The sequence below is a fragment of the Neltuma alba genome, unplaced genomic scaffold (genome assembly GCF_004799145.2).
Source record: "Neltuma alba isolate B1F8T4 unplaced genomic scaffold, ASM479914v2 tig00011740_pilon, whole genome shotgun sequence".
In the NCBI taxonomy this organism is placed as follows: Eukaryota; Viridiplantae; Streptophyta; class Magnoliopsida; order Fabales; family Fabaceae; genus Neltuma; species Neltuma alba.
This window is the reverse complement of record NW_021636368.1, coordinates 976,757-997,004: the sequence shown is the minus strand read 5'-3', so window position 1 is coordinate 997,004 and position 20,248 is coordinate 976,757. Positions and strand designations below refer to the sequence as shown.

Sequence of the window (20,248 nt, the reverse complement as noted above, 5' to 3'; positions counted from 1 at the left end):
ACAGGCCATAATACAACCTTTCTCTTGAAATTAGTGCATTCAATGATTCAATCATCACTCAACTAGGTTTATTTTGGGTCTAAATTATAATAGAGAAATATGGCTGGAAAGTTCATTCCCAAGCATCAATCCTCATAATGCTTCCTATTTGTGGCATAATCTAGCCTAGATTTGGAGCAAAATAGATATCAAAATGGTTTGGAAACTAGATGATGGTACGTAAGTCCTATTTTGGGAAGATAATATTGAGGAATCTAGCTTATGTCCCATTAGATGAAAGTAAATTGTAGAAAACTGTGCATCAATTTGTTACAGATGAAGGACAGTGAAAATGGGGTGAATTTGAAACAAGCCTCCTAGAGGATACTATACAGCATACAACCCAGGTTAAGCCTCCCAACTCGGAAGATTCACCAACACAGAGAAGATGGATCAATGATAAGTCTAAAGACTTTTCAGTCTGATTAGCTTACCAAGCTATTATGGAGGAAGACTAGAATGATACAAGTCATATTTGGAACCTAGCTTGGAAGTGGCTAGGAGCTTAAAGGGTGAGAACCTTTCTATGGCTTGTCCTGAATAAACAATTGCTCACAAAACAAGGAGAGAATGTGCAGGAGAATAGCTCCTAGTGATAGATGTGACATATACAAAGAAGAGATAGAAGATTTAAATCATGTACTAAGATCTTGTAAACTAGCATCCTTATGTTGGGATCTTATTCTTCTCACTCAATTTTACTCTATATCTTTTGACAGCTGGTTCACAAGAAATCTTACAGCCAACAAGCTCAACCCCACTTGGCAAGTCACCTTTGGGTTGTTGTGCTGGAAACTCTGGATTGCTCGAAACTGTCGCCTCTTTTATAATGTGGCAAACATCATCTTATCAAGACTATGCATTGGACCTTATGATAGAGTCCTTAAGCCGCCTAGGCCCCACTACATTGATTGGTAGAAAGGAAAAACCTCTTGGGTATATATTATGGAGAAAACATACTCTTAATGTTTCGCTTTCCAAGCACAATACCATCTAATATTATTTTTTAGTTATATCTCAAATCATAATCTTATTTATAACTTAAAATGATGGGTGCGTTATGAATAAAACCATGGTGTTGGAAGTACTAAAAAATAATATCAAGATGCTATATGCATAATAAATAAGATTAGAATATTAAATGCACCGAGAAATAACATTACCCACATTTTATTCATCAAATATTAATCAATGATTACTTTGCATCTCAACTTAATTATATTTTAATTAAATTACAATTGATTAATTTAGATTTTATTTCATCCAAATCTTTTATTTTTTATTTAATTACAACAGCAATAAAATGTTAAAAATATTCTAACTATTCATTTATTAAAAATAATTTTTAGCTGAAAAATTAAAATAAAAACCTTAAACCTTAGCATGCATCAAAGAGAGATTATAACTGCAAATCTCATGGAAAGTCATACACACACAACCTTGGATCCTTAATATAAGAGTTAGTTAAGAATTGAATTTAATCCTAAATATAAGACTTCAATTCACTTTGTTTATCATTTTTTTTTCAAAATATTCCTATTAATTACAAGGATTCCTACTAAGAAATAATTCTAACTATCCAATATACATGATTGAAAAGAATAGTTTAAGGAGATCAACACATATTTGTAACAAATAATTAACCTAACTAATTTTATTAATTTATCTAAATTATTTATTTAACTTTTATATTAAGTATCGGAGATAGTACTGTATATATTAGTAGAGTAACTTTTCAAATGTGTTAGTTGAAACTTCCTCTTCACCAACGTTGAAGCTCCTCCATTCACTGACCATGATTGATTGATTGATCAAGTCGGTTCATTATTGCATCAAAATGTCATTTTGAAAGATCAAAAGTCGCTAATATCATTTTGAAAGGTCAAAAGTCGCTAATATTTTCCTCTTTCACTCTCTTAAACTTATCTATATAACAAGATCACAGCATGTTCAATCTCAACATCTTTAAATAATCCTTCGTCAGGTTGAGGAGATACCCCTCATAACATGGGCATCAAACTTAGATTCGTAGAGCAGTACGTCGTGGCAGCGGCAATACTATTGGCGGTGGTGATAGTGTTATTGGGCGGAGGAGCTGAAGGGGTTGTGTTATGCAACACGGACACGACGAAGATGAGCTTGTGCCGTCCGGCAGTCACCGGGAAGAACCCTCCGCCGCCGACGGAGGCGTGTTGTGCGGTTGCTCGGCATGCCGATCTGGCCTGCCTCTGCAAGTACAAGTCGGTGCTTCCTGCACTTGGGATTGACCCCAAAAGGGCTATTGCTTTGCCTGCTAAGTGTGGTCGCACCACTCCCCCACAGTGTAAAGGTAATCCATCGTTTTTTAAAATCAAACTCTTTATTCAATTACTTTGTTTAATTATTTGTGAAAGTCCTTATTTACATTTTTTATTGGTCTTGTAGCTTTTATTATTCTTGTGATTCATTAATTAGAACTGATTTGAATGTTACTAATTAGTCACAAAATACAAAATATTTTTTTAAAAATAGAATGATGGAATAAAATCATATATTATTAACGTAAAAATAAAAACAATTACACTCATAATCATCTCCTTATATCTATATATAATCTTTAATTTGGTTTGTTTTGATTTACTTAAATTTATGTTAAAAAATGTCTAGATGTGTACAAAGCGAAACTCAATCTGGTTTTTATTGCAAATTAATATGTTACGAGAATGAGGATCAATGCGTATAATTGAGAAAATTATAAGCATTCAATAAAAAGAAAAAATTACAAACACTTAATTAAAAATATGATTAATTTGTAGGGATTTGTATATTATTTTTTTAATTATTTAAGTTAACAAGTTTTCTCAGAAATATGAATCAGGAAACAATAAAAAAAATTCCTGTTCATATTGATATTGATTGATTTTAATAGTTGAGTGTTGGCCAATTATGTGAAAACTTTTTTATATGATTATATTAAATTCAAATTTACTTTAACCTTTCGTTTTTTTTTTTTTTAAAAACCAAAACTTTAAGCTTTTCCATTTAACTGTAGTCTGTAGATTCACTTTTGCTTTCATTGAATGCCTATTTATTTAGTATATTACTACTCGTTCTGTCGTTCATATTTGAAATTGGTAAATTTTAAAATTATTAAAATAGATCCAACTATTTTTTTTTTTTTGCCAACTCAACTAATTTCTTTTAAGACACTGGCTAAATGTTTTTTCCATTCAGTTTATGGAATTTTAAAAATAAATTTATTATCTATAATAGATGAAGTGTACGTTTTGTTATGAAAAATAAATTTATATTAAATATAGTAATATTGAGCTATTGATTTTATGAGTTAAGTTGGTCGATCTTTTAAAAAAATTATATAAACATATTTACTAAGATATATTTATTTTACATTTTTTGGATTGTAGGTTGACCGACTCATGCATATAATGAATGACCATGGTTTTAATTTCATCTACTCTGTTTTAGATTTTACTTCTCTCTTGTTTTTTTCCCCCGTATTGCGTCCCGTGCACTGACTTTCCGTCTTGTTTAATCTGCATGCGAGTTGGGCTAAGTTCCAGTCGACGCCTGAAATGAGAGAAACTTCCAAATTTCCAATCAACTCCATTCGTTCTAAATATAACATTCATCTAGTACCATATAGAAGTTAATCAGCTTTATCCTAAACCAAATCAGATGTATATAAGTCTTTTTTTTATTATTATAATATATGTTATACGATATGAAACTAAAAAGAAAAAAATGGCAGGATAATTTATATATATCAACCGAGAAAATCAACTTTTCATTTTATCTCTTATTTTTATCTACTTTTAAATTAATTTATTTAACTTATAAATTGATATATAATACTCCCCTAATCTTTAATATAGAATCCAATTGTGAGTGGGTCTTAGTTCTAAATGTAAAACATATTTCTTATATTTATCAATTTTATTCAAATTATCTTTATTAATACTTCCTTAACCATAATAAAGTAAAAAATAGATAGAGGATGTTAAGGAAGATTAGGTAAAATTACTAAAAAGTCCCAAAAAAGAAATTTGATTACTAAAAAGTCCTAATAACAAGTGATCAGTCTGAACCTGTTGTCATTCCCTACTCTAAAACTTGTCATTACTTACTCTTTACTTACCGATGGATTTTAGGGTAATTAAATCTCATTCTTGAGAGCTAAATGTAATTTGGCAGGAAGATTATTAAAACATTTTAGGAAAAACATGTTATATTTATTATAATTAATTAATTTACTTAAATTTTTTAATATAATCAAATTAGTTAAATAAGTTTTATTTGGTTACACATTTTAGAGGGGAGGAGACCCCAAACCTCCCCTCCTTTACCCCCTGTTTTGGCTTTCCTCCAAATTCATGGTTTTTGGAAGGAATTCAAAATCTTAGACTATTTTTTCCTCATGTCTTTTGTGATATTCCTTTAATGCTTATGAAGAAAAAAATTATAAAATTAATTTTAAATAAAAAAATTAAATTCAAAACTATATTATTATAAATTAATTGTAAATAAAAAATATATTATTTTAAATAAAAAATAATGCTACATTAATCAACATTAAGGCGTAAATTAATTTATATAGTATAAGTAAGTCATTATCATCCCTCTCCTCCCTTTCCTCCAACTAAACCAAACAATGCTCACATGTTGATCTAACGATTAAAGATTTGTTAAATTTTGGTATGGATAGTTTAACATTGAAATAAAATAAGTAAATAATATTTTATATAAAACCAAATATGAACCATTCAAATGCTGATCTAATGATTAAAGAAGGAAAGCGAGGGAAGACTATAGAAAGAGAAAAGGAGACATTCATTACCCGATAGTTATCCAACTCTTACATTTATGACCAAAGGAAGTAAGTTTATCTTTTCATTTCCAATGCTCAAGATCAAAACTTGATTAGGACATTTTAAGCTCCTTGTCAATCATTATTAATGGTTTTGTGCAAAAGGAAAAAAAAATCGCTATTGATGATGACTCTTGCTTTTATATTGTTGCAGGGAATTGAAGGTGTCTTAGCCGATACTCATTCAAGCATCGTCTTAATTAGCACGCCTTTAAAAGTTTCATTACCATTAAAGAAGTTTGGGGACTGGATAATCCGCCCCTTCTCTTAAATAAAATACTGTTAATCTCTTCATTTTCTTCCAATTTATATTATGGGCAAGACTTCTGATATGATATAACGGGTGTAAAATTTATATTGTTATCTAATGTAATAGAAAGGTATTGATATGCTTATACTGTTTGCCATAGAAATATAATGATGATATCGAAATAATTATTTTTGCCCGTTATTGGTTAAATTTGCGAATGGATGCCTGTTCATATGAAGATCGTTAAAACTTGACACGGCCAATTCACATTTCATATATAGCTCATTGTCTGCTTGTAAAAATAGTACTACCTCCAATCCTAAATATAAGAGCTAGTTAGAGAGTTAGATTTGATCTTAAATATAAAATCTCAATTCACTTTTTTTATTTTATAATTTTTTTCCAAAAATATCCCAATTAAATGTAAAGGATTTTACCAAAACTTAGTTTACAAGCGCTAGTTTAACACATGCACGTTAGATGGAAGGTAGTGTTTTTAGTGTTAACGCAAGCTATTAAGGAGAGTGATAGAACCCTATCTTTATATGATTTTTTAAGTGTTTTCTGATGTTTTGCAACACTTTTACCCTCATCATGCATGCATATATATCCATTTGATTACATTGATTCATGCATTGCATTTTGCTGTTTAAGGGGTAAAAAAGAGGTCAATTTTCTCTCCTTAATTCTAATTGCCTTGATCTGTAATTAGTTAGTCTTTATAAAGCTCTTTGTTGTGATTTTTCAGGCAATTAGAGGAGGACCTAAGACTCAAGATGGAGCATTGATGGAGCCACAAAGTTATAAGGACCAAAACGCAAGATTTGGAGTGTTCTGCCTCCCCTGGCCAGGACATGGACTGATGAAGTCATGACCTGGATGCCTTTTTAGCGAAACGATGCGTTTTGGAGCTAGGTCAAGACTAAATGCTCTCTGTCTTCCCAGGTCATGACATGAGATTTTGAGGTCACGAGCTCGGCCCCCAAGTCACAACCTGATACTTTTGAGGTCGTGACCTGAGCGCATTAAGTAAAGCTACGTGTTTTGGAATAGGTTTCTCAGCTTCTACACCCAAGGGGATAGCCACCACGAAGGGGGACTTCTCTATTCTGCAGATTTGCATGGGGATGAGCCTCCATTAATTGCTCTCAAGCTTCTATTGATCATAGATCTCAAACCTTCATTTTTCCTCACTTATTCATCATTTTCTACAATTTTGAACCGATTAAACAACTCCAACCATTTTCTTCTCCATTTTTCCAACCCCATTTTTAGCATCACTCATGGCTGTTCATACCTAGAGTGATTGTGATCAGTTTGAAGACATGAGAGGCTAAATCTTTAGCCTCTTGGTGATAGAAGACAAAGCTTGAGCTCAAGGATTTAATAGGGGAGTCATTAGTCTAAATTTATGCTTAATTTTGTGTTGAAGATTTCTAGATTTAGAGATTTTTGCACTTGTGTAAGACTTGGTTTATGATTGTAAATCTTGTGTTTAGACTACTGAAATGTGTTTGGATTGGATGCTTTTTATTGTTGGATCATTTATATAAATATATCAATTTTGAATCCTTGTGTTCAATTGATTGTCAGTTATTATTGATGATTAATCTGTATGCTTGATATTCTATAATTGTTGATTAACAGTCTGAGGACATTTGCATCATCCATTCATTTACGCTCTAGGTGCATTTCAACAATGTTTTAAGATATGTTAATTAAGTTTAATTAAAGTGAGTTTGCATTAATTAAAACATTGGGCCCAAGTGATTACTTGGGGTTTTTCTTCAGACTTAGAGATTTCCAAAACTGCCAATCAATTTAAGAGCAATGATAGCTGAGTTTTCATCATTAAGAGACTATTTCACCATAATTTTCCTTTAATCCAAACCATTTCTTTATTCATTCAAAAATACCAAAATTATTTATTTCTTTGCATCTTATATTTATTGCACCAGTCTTTGAACAATTAAACCCTATTGTCTTTACCCAAATCATTATGTTTTTGGAAATCAATTTAATCTAGGTTGTTTTCCAGTAAAGATCTGCTGGAGAAGAACGATTGGTTGTGCCCTATACTGCATTATCTAGTGCAATCACAATCTTGATGACCCGGAAGGCGACATTCCAGTCTAATCAGAGAGATTGACAGGAAAAATGGGAACAAATATTTCAGGGAGAAATGATAGAATATAGGAATTAAAATATTTTAGGAATAGCTTACCACAAGAGAGAGCTTTAATTTATTTACATTATCTTTTATGCAAGTGTCAAGATATTTTGTTATAGGTTTTCTCATTAGGCAAAAACATTGCAAGTGGACATTTTTTTAATTATTAACAAGTTGGTGTTTCTTTAACATCTTGTTTGGTTTGAGGGAAGGGTAGGATAGAGAAGGTTGGGGAGATTTTAAACTCAACTTATTTGGTTTGATTTAGAAGAGAGGAAGAGATATTTAATGATGCCTTGTTTGATTCAAGAGAGGGAGAAGAGGAATAGTAATAACCAATTTACCATTTCATACTTGTGTGTTAGTTTATATGTTTATTTATATATTATTTAAATTAATTTACATCTTAATATTCAGTCTTATCATATTAATATGTGTATTTTAAAATTGGTATAGTAATTTTTTATTCTAATTAATTAATAATACATGTTACATAATTAAATTAACAAATTCTACATGCTCTAAAACATGAATTTTTTTTCTCTTTCGGTTATGCTTTTTCTTCTCAACTTTAAAATATATTTTAATTAATAAAATAATATATTTGTGAAAAATAATTAATTTTACAATAATATAATTTTTTATTGTAATAATATTTTTATTTTAAATTAATCATTATTATAATATATTTTTAATTATAATAATATACTTTTATTTGAAACAAATTTTATAATACTATGTTTTATAGGCATTAATGAAATAGTACGAAAAATGTCAAGAAAAATGTCAAATTTTAGCTCCCCTCCAAAAAATCCCAATTTTAGGAGAGCTAAATTAAAGATAGCAGAGGAAGAGGAAGCGAGATTTTAGAGGATAAGGGAGTTTTTGGCTCCCTTCCCTTAAAAAATTTCTAACCAAATAAGGGAAGGGACTCATTTTTCCTCTCCTCCCTCACCCTCACCTCTAACCAAACAAACCATGAGAGAAGGAAGTTTTAGCCTACAAATAGCTCTTTTGTAGTTTGAGAAAGACTTTGATGGATGAATATTTTGTGAGCCATGTGATTCTCTCCCTCCAACCTCCATTCTCTTTGCCTTTTTTTTTTTCCCCTAATTCTCTCTTTTTCTGCCCCCTTTTTGTTCATCTCTTTCCCTCTCCTATCTCTATTTCTAGTTTTTTTCTGTAAACCCATTGAATTATGCAATATATTTGAGTATGCGTGAGTGTGTTACATTAATTTGGTATTAAAGCCAAGCTTTGCACACCCCTTTGTTGTTTTCATCAAAAGAAAACCTAGAAAACTCACCAAAAAAATCTTTGAGCCATCTATTTCACGCTGCTAGAGTCAAGACCATAGTTCTCAATAGCAAACCTCCAAACCACCACCACTATCATTTTCGTAGCCCTGTCTTACTAGACCCCAAAACCTTGTCATCATCTATTGCTATATGTGAAACATCCCTCCTTAAATCCTCTTTAGTATGCATTCAGAAGTGTTACAATACAAGTGGATCACAAAACAAGCCTGTGGATTAAAAATTTGCAATTAGCTCTTGAGTTACTATTCATTGGTTAAATTCTAGATTTTTTATCCAAATTTAAAAAATCATAACTAATTATAAAAAAATTCTATTGAGGTGATTCAAAATTATATTTTAAGTTCTTTCAATTCTCTACAGGGAAAAAATATAAAACTAGGCTTAATCCTTACCAATTAGTACAATTTATTCATGAAAGTTTACTGTTTATTTGGTAAAAACTATACTTTTCAGTTTTTTTGTCCCAAATTTGATCAAGCATAATTCTTGATACACACATTCATTTTATGTAATCTACCACTTATTTTAAAGCTTAAGATGTGTACTTTAAGAATACCAAATCTCTTGGGCAAAATCAATTGTCTGCCTCACTTCTATTCTGTCACTATTTTGTGACTCAATTAGGGGTAACTTATCCCCCTAACTTGAATTAACAATTCATGATTAATTCTTCCATGCATAATACCATTCCATTCATGTATTAACCATTCCCATACATTATCTCATTCAATCATACATGTCAATATCATCATATATTAATGCATACCGTCCATAACTTATTTGTGAATATGTCATCATATCATATTACATAGCATAATGTAATATTTGTTTCTATCTTCTTCTCTTCATTCTTGCACTTCTACTTCTTGGTTTCTCCTTCCATGGTCTTGTCACCTATTATGGTTTGTTAAGGGAGGATGAAATTCTGGAGAATCTTAGTAGCAAATATTACCGTTTATGCATGCAATATTGATGTAAGTGTATAACATGCTTACTTGATCTAACTCATGCTTACTTATATCACATTATTATACTCAATGTTTCATATTAACATACATGGCCATGAAAAACATTAAAAAAAATAGAGCATTCATCTCATATAATCATCAAACAACATTGTACACATCAACACACAAGCATACACATCAAACACATAAGAAAGGTAAGTTCACTACCTTTTATCCTTAAGCTTTCTTCTTATTCCCTTTACTTTCCAACCACCAAGATTGCTTGAACAATCTTGCCATTGCTCTTTCTTGGTGGCTAATAGCCCTAGAATCACAATATGCATTAATAACCAATCTATTAAGACCATGAAAAACTATTAACTATCTTAACTCTTAAACTTGTTCTTCTTTAACCTTAAATTTCACTTTCTTTTTCATATCCTTTAAAATCACCCCTTTAGTCTTTTTCTACACAATTGTTTATAAGATATCCAAATATGAGCTTAGATTTAACAAAATCCAACTCCTTTCCCCATTTCTTTCCTTGGCTGAATAGTATGTACTTATGGTCTAAAAATTCCATTTTCAATACTAATGCTTCCAAAACTTGTTTTCTAACTTTTACCCTACACAGTTTTTTATTCTAAACTCACTGAAAGTATCAAAATCATAAAAATCCAACCCTAAGGCATAGAATGCAGCTTGACCAAACAGTCTCCTCAAGTTACACAATCATAAAATTCAACCAATTTCAACATAAAACTACTTGATTATTGTTCCTTTCAAGTCTTTAAACATTATTCTAACATCAATTTATCTTCCCCTACACTTAGAAATTTCTACAGCATACCCTCCAAGGGTTTCAAGCTCCCAGAAACAATTAAAAACTATAACCAAGTTCAATAACAATAAGGATAGTGAAAACTCTATCAAAAACCATGAACATACCTTGTTTTAGAGCTTGATCTTGTATGGAATCAGTTCATCTTTCTCTTCCCTTCTTCTTTTCCTCTCTAGAATTCATTTTACAAGAGTTTTTCCATAGTTCTCATGAGCTTGGACGAAAATGAGGGGAGGGGGGGAGGGGAGGGTAGGGTATTTTTAAAAAGCACGATTGAATCTTGGCCGTTGATCTTGTAAATAGGTGGCTTAATCTTAACTGTCCATTTTACCTCTTTGTCTTGTGGTGACAAGTGTCCTCATGATATCATGCTTAATTCATCTTGCTTACATTATCAAGCCACATGCCTTTAATCCAACTATACATGTGTCTTGCATCTAACTGTACACGTGCTGTTCATCCAACTGTACATGTGTCTATTACACTTCATTCATCATTTTAGCATTAAAATAGGGAGGAAATTAATGAGAAATTCGTGCAAAATGCAGCCTTTAGGTATTCCTCCACCTATCTTACTATTATGCATTGTATCAGGTGCTCTTAGGGTCTTGACTTCTTTAGGACCATTGGGACATGTTCTGACACCACTTTCTCACCTCAAATAAGTTCACATAGCATTATATAACATGCATAAATAAGAAGTGATGCTCTTCCCTTGTTCTTCTATTAAAACAATTAATAAGATTTATTTTGAAGTAGACCTGACCAAATTTTTTTACCAGTCCATAACTTCAATAATCTGTCTCTGGGTACCAATACTGTTTATTCATTACAGGGAATTTTTATAATTTTTTTCAAGTCAAAAGTCAACCTTTAGATAATTTACTTTGACTTTTCCTGAATAGTGTGTAAATAGACTTTAAATTCTATTAAAGCTAACCTCTTCGCTCTCTAGGGATGAAATTATTTTTAAAACCTGTGATAATTCCTCAAGTATTTTTTTTCCATTTTTATCCAATTATCTAAGGCCTCCTTATATTTTAAATAATTTTATTTCTGCTAATATTTAAAATTAGCCAAAACCCTGGGAATTCCATAAATTTCTTCTAGGGGTATTTTCGTTAATTTTAGTCTCATACTGGCCTCTGGACCTCATTCCTATTTTTCTGAAGTATTCAAACCTACTTTTCATCACTGCCCTTTTTGGCCTGAAATTTTGAATAATGACGATTTTGCCCCTAATTTGGCTTAACATCATAATTTACCTTCTTGGGGCCTCTAAAATAACCTTTGACTTACATTCATCTTCATTTCTTATTCCTGGATCCTAAGACTTCACTAAAGTCTCTAACTTTCTCTTTTCTTAATCTTAGAAAACTTTTCTTTTATGATTTAATCTCTAGGAATCCATTTGTCCCTTTAGAAAATTTTAGGACATCTACCAAAATGGTTCTGGTAGCCTACCCATTTTAGGCTAATTCTTGTACTTTTATGCTCAAAATTCAGGATGTTACAATATGTGTTGCCATACCCCTGCAAAGCTCTTTGCATTGTTTATGCAGTACATCCATAACCTGATTTTCAACTATTGTTAAGCTATTTCACAAAAATTGTTGTCATGCCAACCAACACAAAACACACCAGAATCATCAGCTAAAAACCTCATTTATGGTAAAAGTTAGCCTTTTGGCTTTAAAGCTTCACTACTAAGATCGATGACCCTCTCATTTAATTGTGCTTATTTGGTTACTGGTAGGAGATTATTTTAAATTGCTGCAAGGCTTATAGATTTTGGTTTGTTTAGTATTCAGATTTTTCTTAAGCATTGCAATTTTATTCTCTTTTGTTTAAAACTTTAGAACTTCAAAAGCAACCTTCCTAGATAAATTATATTGGTTGTTTGGTTTGATTGCTTAGTGCCTACCTAGCCTTATCTTTTCCTTGTGCCTAATACATTAAATGACCATTCTTGACATATTTGAAAAGCGAGAATTATTAGAACAAAAAATACATACCCTTAAATTTGTTATGGCTAACAACTTGTTTGTCTCCAAAAATGACCTTAAGGAGTTTACTAGGACTCAAAGAAAATATGGGCCAACAACTTATTAAGGTAAACCAAGAAATTACTAAGTTACATGAAGAAATGAACAAGTTTGAAAAACTCATTAGTGCTATTCAAGTAAGAGATAGACAATAAACAGGAAAGATAACTAAAGAGATTCTAGAAAGGTCTAGGAATGTAATAGAGGCAAGTGTTAGAAATGACTAGTCCATTCCTCCTAATCATCCTAGATCTACCGCTCTTATGATTGATCAATTTTTACAAATAATATTAGGCCTAATTGATCACCTCTGTGTAATCATAATTAGCTTAAGGATATAAGTGACATTTGGGATGAAGATCACCGATAAGAACCCCATGACAAGACACACGAATCAAACCCTAAGAATTGTCAGGAGAATTTTGGAAGAGTGCTAATTAATGACATCACTAATAAAGCTATCGTTGAAACCCCAAAATTTGATGGAAGATTAAAATTCAGTGCCTCAGAGACTATTTGGTAGGCATGGAAGACTAGTTTGAGTGGTATGACATGAATGATTCTCAAAGAACTTAGATTATAAAGATAAAGCTTGTGGAATTTGCAAGAAACTATCGACAAAATGTACAACAAAATATTGAATGACTAAATTAACCCTTGATTATGAGATAGGAGGAAATAAAGGCTAAGTTAGAGGAAAAATATGTCCCAAATCATTAGAGGAGTCATTTTATGACAAACTTCTCAACTTGAAACAAACTTCAAATGCCTCTAGACATATATCTCGATTCAATGGCCTCTTGATTTAGTGTGATATAGATGAAAACAAATGGTGTACAATTACCAGGTTTGTTAATAGACTCAAGCCACAGATACAAAGGGAGCTCAAGGTCAATTTCCTCGAATCTCTTGAAGAAGCTTGCCATAAGACGATAGAAGAGAATCTCGTTTCCAATACTTATCCATTAGGCATTTTAACACAAGGCGTTCTCACTTGGTAACCTCATAGCTTCAATTCCATTGATTGAATAATCTTCTCGAGCCTCTCTCACATCTTGAACTAATTCTACAGCTAGTTACGGGATGAGCATGAAAAAGGACACCTTGAAGCCTTGTGAATCCATGGGATCGATGTCTCATCCTAAGAAGTCTCTCATTAAATGTTTTTGTTGTCATTTAAAGGGACATATAATATCTAAATGCCCTTATTAGAAGCCAATATAGCAATAGACCCTATTGGGATTATCTCATATGTTGATGAAGAAATCAACATTGATGAGCAAGGTTCTGAGACTTATCCTCTTGGGGTAATGAGGTGCATCTTATTAGTCCTATTACCTATTGACTCTTGAAAGAAGAAAGTATCTTTTGTACTTTTGTCAAGTATGAAAATAAATCACATAACTTGGTCATTGATAAAGGAAGTTCTACTAATGTGATTACCTATTAAGAAGTGGCAAGGTTTAGTCTTAAGGGAGAACCTCACCCAAAACCTTTTCATGTTGTGTCAATTGATAAAACTTTCTTACCTGTAACATAGCAATACTGAGTGCTTCTTTAGCTTGGTGATTATAAAGATTCTCTATGATATTATCCCTATGGATATTGCTCATATTATCTTAGAATGACTATGGCTTTATGGTCATAATATTATCAATTTTGTGTGAGAGAATACTTATTCCTTCAAGCATAATGAGAAGACTATCTTACTGTATCCGACTAAGCCTGATGTTGAGAACAAGCAATCACAGAACTCATTTAAAAATTTCTTTACTTTTTAAGGCATTCTTGAAGTTGTAAACAGAAGCAACCTTTTGAGAAATCTTGGGCCAAGGCTTTCTTCCCTCTTAGTGAAACCATCAACTTGCTTATTAAAAAAACATCCATTTGTAACAAAATATCTTGACACTTGTATATAAGATAGTATAAAATCAATCACTTGTTGAATTCTTTAATTGGTGGTAGCTTGTGTGAAAGTTCATCATGAGTAATATCTTGAAGTCCTTTAAAATGGAATATATGAATTCAAATATCATAGGGATAGCTTACCATAGAAGGAAACTTTAATGTATTTTTATATTATCTTTTATGTAAGTGTCAAGATATTTTATTGCAAATGAATTTTTTTTTTATTAGCAAGTTGATGGTTTCCTTAAGAGGAAAGAAAGCCTCAATCTATAAATAAGATATCTCTTGTACTGGGAAAGGGAAAATTTGACAGAAAATATGGAAACAAATATTTTAGGAAGAAATGATAGAATATATGAATTAAAATATTTTGGGGATAGCTTACCATAGAAGAGAGCTCTAATTTATTGATATTATCTTTTATGCAAGTGTTAAGATATTTTGTTATAGGTTTCTGATTCCTGGACTTGAAGACATACTTGATTTGGTTTCCAAATCCTATTGGTTCTCAAAGACTGATCTTCATAGTAGATATCACCAAATTACTATTAGGCCTAGAGATGAATGGAAAACTGACTTTAAGACACAAGATGGATTGTTTGAATGGCTTGTCATGCCATTTGGGTTATCAAATGCCCCTAGTACATTCATGAGAGTTATGACCCACATTCTTTGATCCTATTCAGGAAAGTTCTTAATGGTACTTTGATGACATTCTGATCTTTAGCAAGACAAAGAAAAGGCATTTGGAGCACCTTAAGCTAGTCTTTCTCACCCTTAATAAGGAAAAGTTCTATGTCAACTTGCTCAAGTGTTTGTTTCTTCAAAATCAAGTTGTTTTCCTTTTGTTTATGTTTTATGAGCAAGGACTAGTTGCTAATCCAAAGAAAGTCCAAGCTATTCGAGGATGGCTAGACCCTAAGTCTCTTCATGAAGTTTGAAGTTTTCATAGTCTAGGATCTTTTTATAAGCACTTCATTAGAACTTTAGCACCATTATGACTCCCATCACTTTTTTCTTAATGCACAACATATTCAACTAGACTTCTGCAGCATCACTACATTTCAAGATGTAAAGAAAAAGCTTTTAGAAGCTCCAGGCTTGTCTTTACCATATTTTTTTCAAGTTCTTTGAAGTTGCTTGTGAGGCCTCATGAGTGACAACTGGAAGTGTCCTAAGTCACGAATGTTATCCAATGGCATTCTTTAGTAAGAAATTGAATGATGCCAAGCAAAAATATTTCACCTACGACAAAAAATTTTACGCAATTGTAAGACCCTTAGAGTATTGAAAGTATTAACCCCTTCTTCAACAAGTTGTCTTGTATTATGACCATCAAGCACTTAGGTTTATTAACTTTTAATGGCATTTGAGGGCCAAGCATACCAAATAAGTTGAGTTCATTCAAAGATTCATTTTTGTTGTCAAAGATCACTCAAGAATAGAGAACAAAATGGGTGATGTTTTAAGCTGTAGAGTTCATTTATTGAATATCATAAGTGTTAACATCACATGTTTTAAGGGGGTTAAAGGACGAGTGCGCTTCATGTCGTAATTTTGGTATCATATATTAGAGACTACCAATGGAAGCGGTCATAATCATATTGATTTTATCATCAACCACAATTATCTATTTCGGAGAACTAAGTCGTGCATCCTACATATGTTCATAAGAGATTTCCTTGTGTGGGAACTACATGTAAGTGGATTAGCTAGTCATTTTGGGGTCAACAAGGCAGTGGCTCTAATAGAAGACAAATTTTACTGGCTACTGCTTAAACATGATATGGCTAGAATTGTGTCATAATGTCTTACATGCTAGATATCAAAGGCAAAGAGAGAAAATATAGGGTATTAAACTCATTTTCCTATCCCTGAAGCACCATGAAAGGATTTAAATATGAATTTTGTTCTTGGTTTACCATGTACAAGTTGAGGACATGATTCCATCTCAGCTGTAATTGACAAATTTTCTAAGATGGCTTATTTTATTCATGTAGCAAGACTGCAAATGTCTCTTATCTTTCAAAATTATTCTTAAAAGAGATTATCATCTACATAGGTTTCCTTTTATGATAGTTTCAAATATGGATGTTAAATTTAAGAGCTACTTTTAGAAAACCCTTTGGAAGCAATTTGGTACTCAATTGAAATTTTCTCATGCTTTTCACCTTGATAGGGTAAACAGAAGTAACCAATCATAGTTTGGGTAACTTGGTTAGGTCTCTGGTTAGGGATAAGCCTAAGAATTGGGATTTGATGTTGCCAATTACTAAATTTGCTTACAACAATTCAATAAATTGGTCCATAAACATGAGTCCTTTCCAGATTGTTCAAGGTTTCGATCCTAAATAGATTATTGATCTTATGCCAATTCCTTTGATATTTCACACCTCTAAATTTGTAGAATCTTTTGCCCAATACCTTCATGATGTGCACACTAATATTAGGCCCAAATTAGTAATGAGTAATCAAAAGTGTAAATTATCTGCTAATGCAAATTACTGTTTTCAAAGTTTTAATATTGGTGATTATATTATAGCATGTATTTGTCCAGAACGTTATCCTAAAAATGCTTTCAAAAAGTTGCATGCTCAGGCTTCTAGAACTTTTGAGGCCCTTTTTTGCTTTCTAGTGATTCTGTTGGTACTCAAGCCCCAATACCATACTTTCTGTCTGACACATTGCCTATTGAAGAAATTGAAACTTATGGATGACTAGACCATTCTCACTTGTGATGGGCCTCTCTATCATTATTTACTTTGCTAGAAAGTCATTCAAATTTGGATGCCACTTGGATCCTAGAAGATGAGTTTCAAAACACTTAGGTTTTACCCTGTAGAGACTTACAAGCTTTCTACCTCTTCAGTGGAAAGTTCTTTAAAGCTGGGGAGAATTGATAGAAAATGTGGGAACAAATGTTTTTGGAAGAAATGATAGAATATAAGGATTAAAATATTTTAGGAATAGCTTATCATAGAAGAGAGCTTTAATTTCTTTACATTATCTTTTATGCAAGTGTCAAAATATTTTATTGTAGGTTTCCTCATTAGGCAGAAGCCTTGCAAGTGGATGTTTATTTTATCATTAGCAAGTTAGTGGTTTCGTTAGGAGAGAAGGAGCTTTGGTTTATAAATAGGAGCTCTTTTGTACCTTGAGAAAGACTCCAATGAATGAATATTTTGTGAGCTATGTGATTCTCTCCCTCTAGCCCCTATTCTTTTCCCCTCTTTTCTGATTCTCTCTTCCTTTCTACCCCCTATTATGTTCATATCTTTCCCTCCCCTATGTAATGTCAAAACTTATAATCATATATGGAGCCAAAACATGTCAAATAGAACCACACTACATGTCATTAGGCTTAGAAAATAAAACTTCAGAAAATCACTTTCTCATGTTACTAATTCATTTGGTGACATTAGAATTTTGGCCAATTTCGAAAATTCATAACTAATTCTAGAAAAATCAAAATAAGATAGTTCCAAGTTCTATTTGAAACTCTTTCATTTCTTTGCATAGAAAAAAAATACTCACTGAGCTATTTCCTTTACCACTCAGACTCTATATTCCATGCAAAAATTACTATTCATATTAGTAATTTTCTAATTTTTAAATTTTTATCATGACTTCAAAAATTCATAACTTTCTATATATAGATCCAAATTAAATGATCTACCACTCTATTTAAATATTGAAAGAGCTCACCAGATCACACAGCTAGATTCTAACACTTGACTAGAAAAATCACAGGCATAAGTTCATGATTTTTTAAACATTTCCAACATTATCTTAAGGTATTTAGGCTATGATCATGCAACACTGCCTCATTCCATCCACTTAATCACATATTCATGCCTAATTGAACTTTTTAGAAATAGGATGATCATTTCTTACTACCATTCATCAAAGTTACATAAATTATATGGCCAAACTCAAAAGTTTATAATTACATAACATATTCATAAACACATAGTTGCATGACATCTTATGCAAATTGATCTCAAGCTTCCAAATTCTTTCTTTTGTCCCTTGAAAAGCTAGCCCCTAGTGGTGTCATTTGGATATAAAGAGGACTAAGATTTCAAAAAAAAAAATCTCAATAGCAAAGAACAACCATTATAGTACTAATAATGCAATGTCAGATCATGCTACATGTCATATCATGCCATGGAAAGGAAGCGTATTACCAAAAAATCAAACAACTCAATCATGCTAATTGTTAAGACATAAATACAAGGCGTTAAACACATTACATAATAGCTAGCTTAACCACATCATGACATAGAAACACATAGCAAACAACTAATGCAAAGTAACATTAAAATTGTAAGTTCTTGCTAGATTGTATCAAGAGTTGATTCTTACTTCTTTTCCTTTATTCTTGAGGTTCTTCTTGCCAATGAACAATGCCTATCAATTACACAACAAGACATTCTAAATTTCAACCTAAACAACATCAATGAATTGCCTTGACATAAATCCTAAACCCTATTTTTTAGGGTTAAGGTGTAATTTTAACAACAAAGTTTACCCTAAGGGGCACTGGGCACCATAAAGTTTATTGAGGTGCAAAAATATACATGAAGTTGTCAAAAGGGAGCATCTAGCACCATGCCGTTAACGTCCGTCAGTTTACCGTTAGAGGGGCCTAGAAAGTCAATTTTAAGGTGCATTTTTAACAACAAAGTTTGCATCAAGGGGCATTAGGCACCATGAAATTTACTTAGGTGTAAAAATATACATGAACTTTGTAAAAGAAAAAAAATAACAAAATTCTTCAACTTCCATAAACATCCATTAATTTTATTCTTTTAGGTCTCACCAAATGCTATATTTTCTCTCCATCAATTTTCACTTCCAAGTCGATCCATCTTTCTCTCATCATAGTCAACACACATACTCTTTCTGTCATGTCGTTTTCTTAGCCTCCAACCCTTTTATATGTATTTAAGCAAAACACATCTTTCCCTTCTAGAATATGAGGTTTATTGCTTGCATCCCAGTACTACCTCCAGTCCTTAATATAGGATGCCATGGACTAATCTGAGGAGATTAAAAATAAATAAATAAATTACTTTAAAATATTATATTTATTGTTTTTTTCTCCAAATTAATTTTCTTGGCTTGTAAACTAATATATAATTTAATGATGCATATAAATATTTTAGAGAGATCATGTACTATATGCTATTGCGTCAAATAAATAAATAATATAATATTTAAAGTAATTTATTTATGTATTTTAATCTCCCCAAATTAGTCCATTGTATCCTATATTAAGGACTGGAGGTAGTATTCAGGTGCAAGTAATGAAACTTATATCCTAGAAGGGAAAGATGTGTCTTGCTTAAATACATATAAAAGGCTTGGAGGCTCGGAAAACGATATGACAGAGAGAGTGTGCGTGTTGACTATGATGAGAGAAAGATGGATCGGCTTGGAAGTGGAAATTTATAGAGAGAAAATATAACATTTGGTGAGACCGAAAAGAATAAAATTAATAGATGTTTATGGAAGTTGAAGAATTTTGTCATTTTTTTCCTTTTACAAAGTTCATGTATATTTTTACACCCAAGTAAATTTCATGGTGCCTAATGCCCCTTGATACAAACTTTGTTGTTAAAAATGCACCTTAAAACTGACTTTCTGGGCCCCTCTAACGGTAAACTGACGGACGTTAACGGCATGGTGCTAGATGCTCCCTTTTGACAACTTCATGTATATTTTTGCACCTCAATAAACTTTATGGTGCCCAGTGCCCTTAGGGTAAACTTTGTTGTTAAAATTACACCTTAACCCTAAAAAATAGGGTTTAGGATTTATGTCAAGGCAATTCATTGATGTTGTTTAGGTTGAAATTTAGAA

The 20,248-nt window shown here is 31.8% G+C and overlaps 1 protein-coding gene across 1 annotated transcript; it reads left to right on the top strand.

Annotated features, from left to right (window-relative positions):
• Positions 1-1,977: 1,977 nt before the first annotated feature.
• On the top strand, positions 1,978-5,341 carry LOC114717506 (putative lipid-transfer protein DIR1). The gene is made up of 2 exons (XM_028902657.1): positions 1,978-2,368; positions 5,058-5,341. The coding sequence occupies exons 1-2, from the start codon at positions 2,047-2,049 to the stop codon at positions 5,063-5,065; spliced, it is 330 nt and encodes a 109-aa protein (XP_028758490.1). The 5' UTR covers positions 1,978-2,046; the 3' UTR covers positions 5,066-5,341.
• Positions 5,342-20,248: the final 14,907 nt, after the last annotated feature.